The sequence below is a fragment of the Sciurus carolinensis genome, chromosome 7 (genome assembly GCF_902686445.1).
Source record: "Sciurus carolinensis chromosome 7, mSciCar1.2, whole genome shotgun sequence".
In the NCBI taxonomy this organism is placed as follows: Eukaryota; Metazoa; Chordata; class Mammalia; order Rodentia; family Sciuridae; genus Sciurus; species Sciurus carolinensis.
Window position 1 is genome coordinate 45,376,911 of NC_062219.1, and position 17,311 is coordinate 45,394,221.

The 17,311-nt window shown below is 36.4% G+C and overlaps 2 protein-coding genes across 11 annotated transcripts in view; one reads left to right on the forward strand and one right to left on the reverse strand.

The window, feature by feature from the left end:
• The window catches only part of Mcm9 (minichromosome maintenance 9 homologous recombination repair factor), an 85,644-nt gene that overhangs the window by 16,758 nt on the left and 51,575 nt on the right, over window positions 1-17,311 (forward strand). For 6 of the 10 annotated variants that reach the window (XM_047559716.1, XM_047559709.1, XM_047559710.1 and 3 more), the window contains one exon: window positions 939-1,058. In XM_047559716.1, coding sequence (XP_047415672.1) covers window positions 939-1,058 — 120 coding nt within the window. Of the gene's footprint in view, window positions 1-938; window positions 1,059-2,548; window positions 5,730-14,896; window positions 15,504-15,944; window positions 17,304-17,311 lie in introns of those variants that run through there. The other 4 variants (XR_007109608.1, XM_047559717.1, XM_047559714.1 and 1 more) reach the window with 4 other exon arrangements.
• On the reverse strand, window positions 699-17,190 carry Asf1a (anti-silencing function 1A histone chaperone). The gene is made up of 4 exons (XM_047559718.1): window positions 16,806-17,190; window positions 10,721-10,836; window positions 6,321-6,497; window positions 699-4,911 (listed from the first exon to the last, which is right to left on the reverse strand). The coding sequence occupies exons 1-4, from the start codon at window positions 16,912-16,914 to the stop codon at window positions 4,699-4,701; spliced, it is 615 nt and encodes a 204-aa protein (XP_047415674.1). The 5' UTR covers window positions 16,915-17,190; the 3' UTR covers window positions 699-4,698.

The following is a 17,311-nucleotide window of genomic DNA, read 5'->3' on the forward strand; positions in this document are numbered from 1 at the left end:
CCTGTTATCTGCAAGGTACTCTGATAAATGCTGAGCTTAAATATGGGTTTTCTATTAATATATTTAGAAAATACCAGAGTATTACTGAAGCAGTTTGGTCAGTGAGATAACAGGTACTAAAGAATGGTCATTTGTTCATTTATATTGCATATGAAATATAAGAATACTTAATTATTTTGAGAAATCTGTGGAGCTTCATCCCCACCCTTTTTATTTTTCAAGATAAGGTCTTGCAGGCTGGGGTTGTGGCTGCATGGCAGAACACTTTTGTAGCATGTGTGAAGCACTGGGTTCAATCCTCAGTACCATATAAAAATAAATAAAGGCATTGTCCATCTATGACTAAAAAAAATATTTAAAAAAAAAGGGTAGGATCCCACTAAGTTGCTGAGGCTATCCTTAAACTTGCAACCCTCCAGCCCAGCCTCCTGAGTTGTTTATTTTATTAAGCTACTAAAATTTTCATAAAATGAAAAATGCTTTTGCTTATTTGTTGGAATCTTAAGTGATTTGATTTAAAGCACTTTAAAAAAATTCCCATCACTTAGAAATATTTAAATAAAAATAGAAAAAAATACTTGTATGACTTGTACAGAAAGCTTTAATCACAGTAGTTTGGTATTTAAAAATTGGTAAAATAAGAATTTTATAAGCCAAAAATTTTTAAAGATTAAACATGGGCCTAAACATCTGGAAATAGCAATCTATTAATAGAATTTAGATTTTAAATGTCATATTCAGTAATCAAGATTATTATGAATTAACTTTTCTAAAGATTTTCTAGTTAAATCCTTCCTTGAACATTACATAAAAGTATATATCAGCAACACTATATAAAATAAACTATGTTGGCATTTCAAGTGAATCATTTTCGTTTTGATTACACTTATTCATGGGTCCTTGTATAGCAATTTTAAATTTTATTTACTTTTTTCTAGGTGAACCTCATCTTTTATTAGTTGGGGATCCTGGCACAGGGAAATCTCAATTCCTCAAATATGCAGCCAAGATTACACCAAGATCTGTGTTGACCACAGGAATTGGATCTACCAGTGCAGGTACTGTACATGACAATTTCAAATAATTTAACATTCCTCAGAAGCTAACCCAATGTCTTTATGTCTTATGAAAAGGTACCTATCTAGGATAAATGTCAAGCTAATTTTTTTTAAGAGTAACTGCCAAAAACTGAAAGAAATATGCAACTTTTGTAGCTCTAAAAAAATTTTTAGAACTCCAGTTTAGTTTTGCTATGATTTTTCTCATTCTCTAATGATTACTTTCATATAGATTTATAAAGGAAAATGTACATATCATCTGGCATTTTATGAAATCCCAGTAAATAGAACATCAAAATAAATTATATGGGGGAAATTTCACTTTATAAAAGTAGATAGATGGTGTAGAACCTTATTTAAGGCATTTTCACGTTCATATCTCATGGGCAACAATATCTCCTGAAATTTCCTAGGTAAAGAACATCTGTCTTAGTATTTGGAAAGTGTAGTTTCACATATACAAAGTGGAGCTTTATTCACATATTGTAATGATTCTTCAGCAAGTCCATTTAAAAGCCTTTACAGATAGAATGTCAATATTAATTTATAAAGCAACTTAGGGATTCAGAAAAAAATATTTTTAAAAATGTGTTTTGATGCTGTTTTGTATTTTTGCAGTTTTGATTGGAATGTTTCTCCTGGTCTAAAAATGGGCCATTGGTTTCACACATCTTATGTTATTTGCTTCTTGTTAAGGGGGCCTAATTTCCATAGCCTATGCTCAAATTTCTTATGCAGAGCTTACACTTCAAAGTATATTACAAAATACTCTACTGTTCCTGTATAAGTTTAATGACCTCTCAAGTTTAAAAACAGTACATTAACATGCATTGACAAGGAGGAATTTATAAATTGAAAGTGATAGACAAACCTAATACTGGATGGGAAGTAGGCAAGATTATATAAAGAACACTTCTTGTATACTTTAAAATCTTTATGATCCAGTGTTCTAGGGTTCTGTATAAAATGGCACCTGCAACAATTAAAGATGTTTCCCAAGTAAGTACGTGGAATGTTGATAGGGAATATTTCCTAAATATATTTACCAGATGTGTCAAGAAATAAGTCTAAGCCATCTTGTGGACTACCCAGTAATATCATACTATTTGGCAAGTTTTATAGTGAATGGCTATTAACTCACTGTGTTAGTGAACTGTAAAAGTACATTAGCATTTTTTCCTCTTTTTTATGCCATTTTATGACCCAAATATGAGCAAAAAAAAACTGATAGAAGGAATACAAATTTTATAGTCATAGAAAAATGGCTCTTACTTCTCACCTACCCAAAGGACCAGATTAGCCTTTATTCATACTGTTATTACAACCCATTAGGGAGTCATACTGCACATGTAAGGTGCACTAAAGGGTACATTTTCATGAAAATTAATATAAACTTGCGTTGCTGCAGGGTCATGCTTTATTTATTTTTTGATCATGGTAAAAAGCTTTGAAAACTGCTGCCAGACTTTTTTTTTTTTTTATTAAACTAGAAATCCAGAATCCTAAAACCACAGGATAAGGCCACAGAGAAATCTAAGGTTATGAAGAACAAATGCATGTATGCTTCCTTAGACTTCTGGAATGTGTTCTCAGCTCAAATGATACCCTGATTTCCTCAAACCTATTCAGCTATCTCTTCAGTCGCATTAAGAGATTTGTTCATGTTTATATTCTTCAGACACAGCTATTTACTATGATCAAAGGTAGGAAAAACAATTCTAAACTTGCCAGCTAAATTCAGATATAGTGTCTGTAAATGGGGCTAATAGGGAGAAAAAAACCTACACACTAGTTCTTAGTTATTGATATTTAAATTCCAAATCTATTTTCAGTCATTAATTCTTATTTTAAAATTAGCTTACTGAGCCATAAAACTTAAGGTAATAAAAGATAACTCTTTTTAAGTCCCAAACTGTGAAAATTAGCTATCAACTTCCAAATTGATATAAAAACCTAACCCTTTGATGTTACTACACAGTGACCTTTTAATCAGTCAGAATAAAAAGTCAGCAGTGGATTACATTATTTGGTGATTTATCTTATATGTTCTATATCTAATAAGAACATATCTTATTTCTACTAGATTAATCACTGAGCTCTTTGTCGGAAAGTATTTTTTTTATTTTCATTTTAACACCTTAACATTTGCTTAATTTCAGTTAGACAAAGATGATGTTTTCTTCATAAAGTTTTAACAGCTAGAGGCATTTTGCTTTTAAAATCTATGAGCTAGATAATGGACAATGTTCTAATAATCTGGCATATTAAATTTCAAAGTTTAATATTTAGCAAAACTTTGCTTCACAAATTCACTTTAGAATGACAGGAAATATATACAACTTAAGAGTCTATAGACAAATTCTTCTTCCTTTCCTCAAAATAAAAGCTTTAAAAAGTGCAGTATAAAAGTTTTAGATATGAAGGCACTGCATAAGCTGTAATCATTATGGCTACCTTGTTTAGCAGCAAGAGTCAAATGAAAATATTCTACCTTTAATTTAATGGAGTATAAGAAACTTTTTGAAGTACCTAGCTCTCATCAAAGAAAAGTAACCTTTTGACCCTTTTAGTTACTGAATTCCTTTCCATCACTGCTTTTCAAAAACCCGTTATTTGGGAAAGCTATCTAGAATATGTCAACCACAAATATGCCTGATCTTATTCTTCACAACTTGTGAGAGGACATGGGGAAGAGTACTACAGATGTGAAAATATACATATTTCCAAAATAGTAACTAATCTGTTATGGTAAAGCTAAATATACCTTTCTAAATCCACTGTTTTTATATAAATAGTGAACAACAGATGATCTATCAAAATTTTAAAGTTGATAGTACTTTTATAAATCTAATGAGCAGATTTGAGCCATTAAAATCTCATGTTTTTAAACTTACGGAGTTTATATGCTCTTGATATGTTGAAATCTCTGTTCAAAAATGAGTTATAGTTTGTGTTTTGATGTCCTAAGCTGTTATTAAAAACAAAACCATAGCCAGAGGACCTTATAAACAATTAGCCACATTTGTTAGTATTTTAGAAACCAAACCAAATGCTGTCCAGTATCACATGAACTATAATAGCAGCTACAAGATGCTATATGGTGGCCTGAAAAAAATGAAACCTAAAGTTCTTGGTAGTTTATAGTTGATTTCAAATTCCCTTTTTAAGGACATCCTTTTCATTAACCAGTGGAAATTTGCCTCTTAAATTAAAACCACACTTTATGTCTTCACAGGAAGAAACTTTAGTTGAAGTCAACTTTGTTCTTTCAAAGGCCAGTAAAATAGTGGTCCCAAGATTATTGTCCAAGAGGCTAAGACATCTTCACAATCTGGTTTGATGATTCATATTTTTCTTTTTATAAGTGCTTTAATTACATATAAAGGAGAAGAAAATAATATATATGCTTTAATCAGATTAGTTTCAGAACAAATAAAATAACACATTAGAGAAAAAAATTACTTAAAAATAGTTGTATTTATATTCCACAATTTGCTCAAATACTGGTTTTCTTATAAACTTTCTACAGGATGTTTTTAAACAAATTCTTCACATTGTGTCTTGACTATGTACTTACGGAATTTCAGGGAAATAGTTCTGTTTTTAATAGCTTAATCTGTACTAAAGGGATGGCAGGCGGTCACATGCAGTCCATGTGGGATTCTAACATGACATTTAGTGAGTTTTCTGATGTGGACCATCCCTTTGATGCTGAAGGTAATGCATCTGTTGAAAGCAGTGACTGTAGATTTGGATTACTGCTCTCTGCATCTTCCAGTTTTTCTGTGTTATCTTCCCAATTAATGTGGAATCTTGTGACCCTGGGATTAGATGCCAAAATATTCCTTTGAAGCTAGAGGAAGGAAATATATAAATGGTAAACACTAGGAAAGTTAGATCATCATATACAAGTAGAGGCTTAACAAAAGTTTTTTATGTCAGTCCTCCTAGAAGGGCTTTTTTTTCACATGTAAAAGCATAAGTCAAATAAATAAAGCCCTTTAGGCCTAACTAATAAAGGAAGACTGAGGCCATAGCAAATAACTTATTTTCCAAATAGAAATAAGAAAAGGAGAATCTAAGGGAATTCATATAGATCTTTCACTACCAATAAACCAGCTAACTCTTCTATACTTGTATTTCCTAAAAGGGAGGAAAAAATGTCTTGTGTAGGTGAGTGCTTCAGAGGATGATTTAAACAAATATCTCCTTAGATTGATATTTTCGAGGAAAATGAGTAAGTTCCCCAAATATAATCTGTGAATATGTAACTTCATTATAGCCGCTTCCTACCTTTTAAATATTATGGTTCACCTTCTTAGAAACAATGTTCTAGTTTCTTCTTTTTTCAATACAAGTAATAGATCAATGGAAAGCCCGACAAATAGGATAAAAAGCATTCTACTTTCTATTCTGCCATGAAATTTTTCTTGGAAGGTCTGGCAGATAGTGCCATTTCAACTTCACTTAATTTGTACCCTCACAAAATCACCAGTTATTAAACTGCTAATAGTTCCCAATGGAAAATTATAAGACACCCAATATCTTTGAAACTACTGAATCATATTTTAACTTCATGGAATTTAAGCTGTTTTCCATCACCAGAAATATTTAAGACCTGCCTGTCATCCCAGCTACTCAGGAAGCTGAAACAGGAGGATCCAAGTTAGAGGCCAGCCTGGGCAACTTACAGAGGCCCTGTCTCAAAATAAAAAATTAAAGAGAAAAAAAAAAAGAGGGCTGCAATATAGCTCAGTGGTAGAATGCTCCTGGATTCAATCTCTAGTTCTGAAGGAAAAAAATTAAGGCCTATAGTTTAACTTCTAAGAATGGCAGATAAAACCAAGCATACAGGTATTGTAAGATAACGATGTTCATATGAAATGAGTTGTAGACAAAAATATTGATTAAACACTGTCACAGATATGAACTTGTCCTAAAAGTTGAAATCGAATAAATCTTAATGTATTGTAAATGCAAGACAGAGAGCAATATACAAGGCCTGGTTCTACAGGAGGCACTTTGATTTTTGCATACCACCAGACTCTCAAGGTATCTGGCCCAACATTAATTATTTGTAAGTCATGTGGAAGTAGGGTTTGAGGTCATCCATGATAATGGAACAACGATCACTTTGCCCAAATGGCACAAGGACTTCAAATTTATTTTGTATCAAAGCCACTTTCATAGTGTGCTGTGAAATAGCAACTACCTAAAAACCATATAGTATAAGTAATTAAAAAGTAATAGTAGGAATATTACCTTAGAAAAGTCTGGTTTTACTGGTGGATTTTCCCTTAATTCTGTCTCAGTGTATTCATTATTTACATAATAGCCAACTCTAATAAATTCTTGACCTCGATAGGTACAAGTAATTAGCACAACTGTTACACCTACTGCATCTGCATCTGGAATGAGTCCTGGATTAGGTGCATCAGCCTAAAAGAAACACACACGAAAAAGCTGTTAATGGCATGAAAGGCTGGAATTTTCATTACCTTAGCACTAGCAATTGAAGATGAAAGTAGCAAAAACTTAGAAATCACACTGAGAAGGCAAATGCTCATTTTTGAGATAGGCTTATAGTTAAAAAAATATTGCTCATATTTATCCATGTTATAACTTAAGTACCCTTAAGCAATCAAATCAATAGTCTTATGGATTTTAACTTTTTCCAGTTATAATTTGTAGGCATAATTAATAAATAGTATTTTTACATTATTTTTATTTTTCTTGCCTGTTGGCAAGAAATGTTTATTATACCAGGACACTTATATTTTCATACCACTCAACCACAGATAGTCTAACAGTAAATCAGTATAAAACTGAAAATGAAATATACATAGCAAATTTTCAAAAAATGTTAATAATCCTCTGTTGTAAATAGTCACTTTGCTAGACACTAAAATATAACGTGCTGTTTAAACCACCTGTATCGGTAGGAATTCAAAAAGGTAAAGATTGTTTGGGGAGATGACAATCAAAGGCCTTGTTTTAAATCATGCTGAACCTTGAGGAATGGCAGAGGTAAAATGAGAAGAAGAGGGGCTTAAGAACACAAGAAAAGGTGAGGGCCATGTCCATAGCAGTGGATGTAGACTGGATGGAAGGAGCCACATACAGAGAAAACACAGACAGTGATGATGCCTGAGATATCTGAGCTCAACCTGAAGCAGCCATTTTGGATAGTAAATGGATGAAGTTCCAACAATTAGCTTACTGTTGTCAGGACACCAAGGAACCTCCTGGGCCTAGATAAAATTGGTCAATGCCTTTGCTTGGGAACATTTAAGACTAATGTTTACTAAAAGGTTATAGCATGTAGATGACACTAAAAAAAGAACACAATATCTACCTAGTCACAAAGGCTGAAAATCTCTGTAACCCTCAGCTTTCCTATTTCTCATATACAGTCATTCTCAACATTTCTCATTGCTGAAGGCTGGCTTCATGTCTTTACCTCTTATCTGGAATACTGTAAAAATGTTTTAACTTGTCTCCCCACCTCTACCCTATCACTTGCACTGCTGCCAGCATTTGAAAACAGATCTGTTTCTATCCTTTTAGCCTGGTTTGAAAACCACAGATTATTCCCATTTTCTAGGAATAAAAATCTTGGTTATTTCATTTTTAAGATCCTTCATAATTTGTCTCCAGTACCTCCATTCATACCTCCTTTAATTCCATTCTTGTTCTAGATATGAGTTACTAAACAAGTTTTTTAAGATGTGCTGATAATCTTTCCCACCTTTGTGCCTTGAAGATAGTGTTTCCTTGGACTAAAAGGTCTTTCCCTCACATCCTGAAAAAAGTATGTATCCTTCTCACGGAAGCCTGTTCTAACTAAGAAGGTAGAATTAGCAGCTTCCTTTTTAAAAATGTACTTATCATACCTGACACAAATCTACTACTGTATGCTCAAAAATCAAATTATGTTTACTCTTCAGTCTTCCCTGAATTGTCCAGGGCAGGAGTCCCATCTAGTTCATCTTTATAATCTCATGTTTGGTACAGCTATAAGCACTTAAGTGTTTTGAAATTTATTCATTACTCAGATCCTGTCTTGAAGTGTTTTTGATCTCTTTGGAGAGACACCATGATGAGGACAAAGAGCCTTTCCCAAAGATGTCTGTCATAGAGATCTTATGCACCTCCTCCCCAGAGGGATTAAGTTACCTCCAAAGTACCCATAGGATTTCTCATGTAGCAGTAGGTAGAGATGGGAAATAGTTTAGTAACACTATGTATGGGAACAATCCTCCACATTACTTCCCATCCCTCAGCAAATAGGTTCTCGGCATGTTGGTTTTAAAAATTTGTTTGCTAAAGGACTCAGTTTGAGCAAATTCAAGCAGAGACAGTAGCAGGCCTCTCAGATCATTTAGGATAGAGAAATGATGGACAGAAATCTTTGACTCCAACCCGTAGTATGAGGCAGATGTCTGGCTATCTTACTGCTAGTCTTTGACAACTCAAGAAGAAAGCATGTTGAATAATTCTGAAGCAAAATCATGACAGAACAGGAGAATATTATGGCACTTTGCTTAAAACAACAAAAACTGTGCATTAGCCACTTTCTGTTGATACTGTTAATTTTGTAAATGTGGGAGACACATAGGTAAACATATAATCTAAATAACATGTGCTTTCTCTGTTCTTTTTGGCAATATACACTGATATCAAGGTAAAGCTACTTATCACTAGAAGGAAATACTTTTAAATGATTTTTTCCCCTGTAACACTTCAAACCAAAAGCTTAGGTGAGTGTTCTGAACAACATTAACACAATGATTCTCAATAGATTATTTCAAAACCAAGGCATTTATCTGTTAAGTTTTTATTATACAAACATACATCACTATATGTCAACCCAAGTTTTTTACTACACCATGAATTACCATCAGTAAAGTAAGGGTTCCCCAGGCTTGTCAATCAAATCAAATCCTGCCTCTTTATATAACAATTTCAAGTAAGTAAGAGAATAAAAATTCAGTTCCAATTATAGGTGCAATTAAATCTGTCAGTGAAGATACTAACTGCTTTATTCTTCATAACATTCTTATGAGGTAGGATCCTACCCACATTTTATTGATGAGTGGAGTCTCTTAAGGGAGGTTAGGGAGCTTGTCTAAATTCACACATAGCTAAGAAGTACCCTTGTCAGGGTTTGACCCAGGTCTGTGACTGCATTGTTTCCTCCCACAGAATAGGGCGTTCTGTGTTACCCACATCTTTCATGAAGTTATGCACTCACACAACTCAGGTTAACAGCACTTTTAATTAATGTATTTAAACCTTTTAATTGGTATATTTGAGCTTTTCGCCATTTGTTTTGATACACTAAATTATTTACGCCTTCCTAATACAAAGCTACTAAGGCTAGGAGAACAAGTCTCTGAATTCTACATTTAGGAAAGGCATCCCTAGAGCTGGACTGTGTTTGAGTGATTCTTTGGCTGTTTAATCTGTGGCCCTGGGGATTGAACCTAGAGTCTCACACATCAGGTGAGTGCTCTACTACTGAGCCACATCTCCAGCCCTCTTTGCTGATTTCAGATAGGATTATTTGACACACAGTATTCAGTTAAATTGGTCCTATCTGTGAAGTGAGAAAACAGGAAGGTCAGTGACAGAAAGAGTTAGACTTTTTTCCTTGATGAAGACTTTTCAGTGGAACTTTGTTGGGTAGAAATACTTGTAACAAAAACTAATATGTTTGTTTAAAAAAAAAAAAAAAACCTACAGCTAATTACTCTTTGGAATATTATAAATTATCTTCCTTCAGGAATCATGGAGAATTGAGAAATGACTGAATAGTTTTATATTGCAACTTAGCATGAATTAAAAGAAATCACACTTTTGCATATAGAAGACAATGTTTGAAGCCTTGGCACAGACCCAGATACTGACAGTGGTATCTGAGGACATTTATATTAGAATTCCCCTACACAAATGGCTAGTGAATTGACAACAGCAGTTCTTGATAAGGTATATAGATTAGATGCTTTAGTAAACCACTGGGCTTTAATTCCAGTGACTCAGTTGGGAATAAAGTCATTTGTAGAGTGCTTGCCTAGCATGCAGAAGGCCTTGGATTTGATCCCCAGTACTAAAACATGGCCCCTCCCAAAATCTAATGCCTCAAGATTACACATCTCCATCTACTGTTAATGTAGCTTGGTTACTGATTATGCTAAAATAAAGTTAATTGTTTTTGTTATATTATCATCACTCTTAGTGGCTAAAACCATAAACTGAAAATGTTTATTACTATTTGGCATAGTTTCTCTTACTATTGATGCATATTTGGTTATGCAGTTAATTGTACCAGCTAGCAATATGCGTTTTGAATCCATTTTCTGGACAGCCTCCTTAAAAGTCTGATCTACCAAAAGAGCCCAAGATTAACTACCATGTGTGCCATCATATAGTATAAGGTTTAGTGTATGCTGTGCACCTCCCTGAAGCAAAATACATTAACATCATTGTAGCACATAAAACCAAGAAGTGCAGTTCCTTTATGACAGACTGCCTGAAAGATGGCATATTAAAAGTAGTTGAAACAGAGTGATTTAACACAAAAGTAAAGGGGTAAGAACATGAGATAACATAGTCTATTTAGAAACATATTTGACATACAAATTTACTAAGATTAATCTTACCTGAAATACAAACATATGCCTTCCTGCAGGAACAGGACCCACTAAAACAGAGTCTAAAACTTGATCATATTCTTCACTTTCTGCAGAGCCCACATAGATAATTTTCCATTCCAAGTCTAGGGTTAAAAACCAAAACATTTATTCATATCAGTAATTACATTCCCAGATGACATCAAAGACCCTTTTAATGTCTACTTAGCTACATATTGGTTGCTAAATGGCTTCTCATAGCAGAAAATCCAGAAAGGCAATGAACTGCTTCTTATAAAATTCTTACCAGAGTTCATTCTTCATACCAGTTTCTCAGAATGATCTTTTATGAAACACTGGTCCCTGAACAGTGCTCTTCACAAAAAAGACTATGTGACCAAAAATGTGGGAAATGCTATACACCTCGTCTTAAGGATTTATAAAGCATGACGGCATAGTTAAGTGTTCTGAGACATCCTCTGGTATAGAAATATTAATCCAGCACTTAAGTCCATGTTTATTTGGCTACAGAATTCTTGAGCCCTTTTTTGCATGCCTTCTTTTACAACCTCCTCAACATACTTTGGAAGGGCTATCTTGTGAGATTCAAATCAGCATGGAGCTCTGAAGTAGAAAAATCATTATTAGCATACCTCCCTTTTCACTCAGAAGGGCTTTAGCTCATCAACTGAAATAAAGTGGCTGTTTTATCATCACTCCTCATGGCTGAAACTATAAACTAAAGATGCACATTACAGTTATAGTTGGGACTGATGCCTGTTATTAACTACACCATGTCAGACCACAAATGCCAACTTATACCATTGAGTCCAAGATCCTTATATATAGTGGTACAAATACATAGGAAATTAACAATCTTTTGAAAACCTCTATGACAATTCATAGACAGGGTTTTCTTTCCCTCAGGTCATATATTCTTCAAACTAGGAAGAGAAAACCAAGATGCTTACACCTTTTGGCCCAACAGAGTATATATTGGGGTGATGGGCATAAGGAATATAAAACAAACTCAGGAGCAACCTAACACTTGATATGTAATTCAATCTAGCAAATTTAATTGAGCACCTTTTACAGTGTACTCTGGAGAATCCAGGGATGAGTAAAACTGCTGCTCTTTGAAGGATTCTCCTCTTCAGTAGGGGTAAGAATACAATTCTATAAATACAAATCATCTTTGAGAGACTATGTTAGCATGTGTGGCCTGCCTTTCGATTCATGAGTGAATCCTGCACAGTGGGTCACTGAGACCACATAAATACCCCCAAAGGCATGAGTTTCTGGATCATTCACAAGACATCTAGTTAGTGCCATTTTTGTGTGCCTGTATAGATATTTTTACATCTTAAATCAATAAGAAAAATAGTATAGGTACTTCTTTTTTATACATTATTATAAACTGCAATTTACTGAACTGAAAGCTCCTTCAAGTTTATACTTTTCCTTAAAATCGGTGACTTCTGAGGACCTATTATGTCATGGCTCTACCTAGATTTTGACCACTTACATTGCCTACTTTTAGAACATTTCTGCATCTGACATATCATAGGAACACCTGTTTGTTGAAGCAGCAGGTGATCTGAGCATCTTGTCAGGGAGAAAACATGCTTGGCACATTCAGGAAAAAGTGAGGGTGGGACTAGAATAGAATGAGCAAGGGGGTCAGTAACCAACCATAAGACAAGGGTTTGAAAGCCACCTTAAAGATTTTGACTTTTTATGTCGAGTGACATGGGAAGCCACCAAAGATTTTATTTATGTGGTGCCAGGCATCAAACCCAGGTCCTTGCAAATGGTAGTCAAGCAGTCTACCACTGAACCACATGCCTTCAGCCCCATTGAAGGGTTTTGAGCAGAGAAGTGACAGGGATCCAATTTTCATTTTAAAGCATCATTTAAATTGCTGCATTCAGTATAGACTATAAGGCAAGACAATAGGAGGATACTTTAAAAAATTATGAATAGGCAAAATATTATGGTTTCATGGACCGTGTGGCCATGGGGGGTGTGGGGCAGTAACAGCCTGGATAAGTTCTGATGATAAAAGCAGCTGGAGACACTTTTCTGCAAAGGTTGAGGTGGGAGGAGAGGAAAATTATTGAATTAGTTGTAGACATGTTTAAGATGTTTACTACATATTTAAGTGGAGCTACTGAGTAGGTCTGATAAAAATTTGGAAATTGGCAGTAGTGTGTAAAGCCATTTACAATTGATGAGATTCCTTGGGCTCTCCAAAGTTGAGAGGTCAGGAAGATGAAGAATCAATAAAGTAGGTTAGGAAATTAGTGGCTAATAGGTTAGGAAATTAGTGGCTAATGAGATAGGTGACCCAAAAACCAAGAAGCTTTCGAAAAGGACGTGAAAGTTACAAAACTAGTCAGAGCAGTGAAGACTGAGAATTGTCAGTGAGGTTTTCAAAAGATTGTTAATTTCCTATGTATTTGTATCACTATATATAAGGATCTTGGACTCAATGGTATAAGTTGGCATTTGTGGTCTGACATAGGGAACGTAGTCAAAATTTATAAACCTGCTTGTGTTGGTCCTGACACTTAACACAGTTGGTAAAACCTCAACAGCTTTATCATATGTTATTTTGCAAATATATGTATACATTTTTATGTATTTTTTGTACATATGTATTATGTAAACAAGAATGGTGGAACTCTGAAAGGTTACTCATCTATACAACTCCCAAGTCTGGACTCTCCAAAAAATGTAATTGGGAAGATAGATTTTTCCCTTTCTAGCTCTCAAATTAATAGTGAAATAACGAAATGTAATTGGTGGTGATGTGGGGGAGGTGAGAGCAGAGGGAATGAAGGAATAATCTAGCCTTAGTTAGTATAAGCCAACCAAATCAAGGAATGCTTACACATTGATTTTTATGTTATGGGATCCTTGTGGAACCTACTGCATTTTAAATGGTTGGTAATTTTTTATAAATTAGTGTCAGTTGTTTTATTTTTTTAACCTAGATTTAATTCTCCAGTCCTATTTCAAAGAAGAAAAGATAAGGTCATCTACTTTAAGCAGGTTACCATCTAAAAGAGCTTACTCATTTATTTAAAAAGTTAAATTTCATTCAATTTTAGAAATCCCAGGTTGAAAGTATCTCTATTGAAAGTATCTCCATTTGTGGTGGGAGTGACCCAAGGAAATCAACAAGGGAATTTTAAATTAATTACGCTATTGGGAAGACATGTAGTTTAGGGTAAAGTATGTAGCCCTTGGAATTAGAACAGGCTTGAAAACTCAGAGTATAATTATAGCACCATGTTCAATTCTGGTACACTAAGTATTCAACTATCAGTAGCTATAATTATTGATATACAAACTTAAAAATGGCAAAAAGGTCAGTCAATTCTTGCGAAGGCTTGGTGACTTCTGCTTAAACCTTTTTTGTTTTAATTTTTTTTTAGTTGTGGATGGACACAATATCTTTTCTTATTTTTATGTGGTGCTCAGGATTGAACCCAGTGTCTCACACATGCCAGGCAAGCGCTCTACCACTGAGTTACAACCCCAGCCTAACCTCTCCTTACATCTTGACCTTTCATTTTGTAAGACTGTTTTATGTTTTACTCCCTGATATAAGCCCAATGTTAGAAACAACCCAGTTGTCTGAAGAGCGTTTAAAACATAAGGCTTTTTCTAAAGTAAACTAATAGAGCAGTTTTTAAAGGGGACTGTTGACCAGTTAAAATATGAAAAATGGAGGCTTAATTATGGTTTGGGCTCTAGAGAAAGTAATTTGTAAATTCTCTTCAAAATGTCCTGAAGTTTAATTTCAGGAACAGATTTTTAAAAAAATAACTACAATATAAAAGTATGGAACCTAAAAAGAATCTTTTGCTCAGTAAACTCAACTTCCTTAATCCACACAGCCTCTAGGTGGAGTACACAGGCATGGCACCTTTTTTGAAAGATTCCTTTGCAGCTTCTCAATGACTCAGCTTAAAATATTTTAAAAAGTACTAAATAAATGCCCAGTGATGGTACCCTGGATGTGAAGTGTTACCAGTGGAAGTAGGTGTATTCTTGACATCTGTGATGTAATTGAGCTGGGTTCTGAAGGATCCAAGTTAAAAATGGAACAGTTTGGCTTCTATAAATGGCAGATTTCAAACTAGCCAATGTAAGGACCCTGTAACAAACATCCCAAATCATCTCCCTTTTTGTTCACAGTTGACTTCTGAAATGGAAGGCATCACTGAGCAAAATTTGTAACTTGAAGCCCTTCTAATGCCCAAAACACTGTAGTATAAATTGGGATGGATTGATCAATATTATTCTTACATTTACTCATTTGTATATGCAGTTGTTTGAAGGAAAAATGACTGTTGGGTATGAAAAATGGGCCTGGTAATTGAAATACTTTTAGGAGTGTAAGTGTATGTAACCAAATGGTTTCAAAATAGTAAGAAAAACAAATTTTATTATCAATGACCTCTTGTAGATTACTATATTCTAATAAATGAGTTATCCTTCAGAATATGTTCCATATAAAAGAAATGTGCCTTTATGCTTGATGTATATTAAAACAGAAGGTCACATATTAAAGTGTTAATTGTGGTTAGGTAAAGGAGAGAAGGTACTGAGTACAGAGGACTGTTACTTTGTACAACTTTTTAAAAAGTTTATTGCAATGAATGCATATTGCTTTTATAATTAGCATCCTACATAAAATACGTTTTAGAGATTAAAAACTTACTTTTAAAGTGAAAAAAATGCTTTACAGTGCCATGATTGGCCTAATGATTTTAAATTCATTTTTTCAAATACACATGTAAGTTCAAAGATGGCCCCCTGTTTTAACCGTTTAAATACCGAAGTCAAACTTTTTTCCTATCAGATTTTGAAAATAAAGCACTTAATTATATTAATAAAACCTAAGAAGGGCTAAGATTTAAGATTATCAAGTTTTAGCTTTCTAAATACTGTATGTACTACTGCGAATATTAAAAAGATTCTTTTGAAGACCTTAAAAATGTAAAAATACTAAAAACTGTTGCGCTGCCATCAGGACTTTACCTTTTATTTCCTAGCCCACGTTTGTGTTTTATGTTCAGGGTGTATTCTGTATCTGTCTGGATGTGGTTATTTTAATTAGATTTCAACACGTTCTTGAAGACAGTCTTCTTTCGGACTATTTAGAAGCCAGAGATTAAGTCCTGGAAAAATTTTTAAAGTATCTTATTTCTGCTCTTGGATTAAATGTAACTTCCTATCTTAGCAATATGTTTCTTCCTGAGAGAGAGGAGAGAAGATTTCCGTCACTAAGGAAAAGGAGTCCACGTTGGTCGGGGAGCCTGCGCGCCAGCATCTTGGGCGCCACGAGCATCCCCGGCGCCGGCAGGGAGGACCGGCCGGGGAGGACGGGCGGCCCCCGGGGAGCCCGCGGCGCGGAGGGGCCGAGCCTGCGCCCGCCTTCCCCGCTGGTTGGCCGAGGAAGCCAGAAATCAGCGCGAGGACAGCCTCGCTCTCCTCCCCGAAGCGACCGGGCACGGCCAGCCAGGAGAGTACGGCAACTCTACCGTAAGCTCTAAAAATGGATTTGCCTTCGGCTCGGGGGCAAGAAGGTGGGCAGGCGGGGCGCCGTGCTCGTCACCCGCGGCGGGGCAGAGGAGGCGTCGTGACGCCGGGGTCGCCAGCCCAATTCTCCACTGGGGTAAGATGGCTCCGCTCCTAACTCACCGGGGCGACCACACACACACCTCTCCCAGTCCTGTCTTGTCGGGGGGGTCGCGGAGGTAGCTCGCGGCGCGGGGCCAGCCCGGCACTAGTCCCGGCCGGCGCCGCAGGCGCGAGTGCGGGTCCCGCGAACCGCCCTCCCGCCCGCCAGACAAAGCTGACAACATGGCTACCTCCGCTCGAACAAGTTCCTCGCAAGTTGAGCCGCGGCAGGCGCCCGGGCTGCGGCTGGACCTGCGCGCGCCTCGGCGGCTGTCGTCCATCAACTTCAAGTTTCCCTCCGCAGAGGCGAGCCGCAGCCCGCCTGGCGCCACGGCCGGCCGCCCGCGCGAGGCCGGGCCCGGGAAACTTTCAACGTCTGCAGCCGCAACTGACAGCCTGGGCGGGCGGCGGCGCGACTCACCTTCAGACAGGTCCTCGATGCACTCGAAGGTGATCTCGAACTGGAACGGGTTGTAGAAAGGAGAAGGGTTATCCAGCACCACTACATTGTTCACCTGAACCTTTGCCATATTTTGAAAAAAACACAAACAATGGGGACGGGGGCTTGTTGCGGCACAATAAAGTCCAGCGCGCGGCCGCTCGGAAGAGCGCAGACCCCCGCCCCAGCGCCGGCCCGACGTCGTGCAGCGGCGACTTGAGAAACTTTTTTTTCCTCTTTTTATTTACACGGGAGCACTCCACAGTGTTTTGCAGCTTTCCTATTTCACTAAACTACAGCCCATTCTGCTCTGATAACTAGCAGCGTTGCCCGCGATTGGCTGCACCCGAGTTCTGACCCTCCTCCTCCAGCGAGGGCCTCGGCGGCGAACAAGATAGGCTCCCGCTCCCGGAATGGACTCGGAAACTTTAACTGCGGCTCCACCTGCTGGTGTGGATTAGGACAAAGGCGGAGAACAAAGTGAGTGG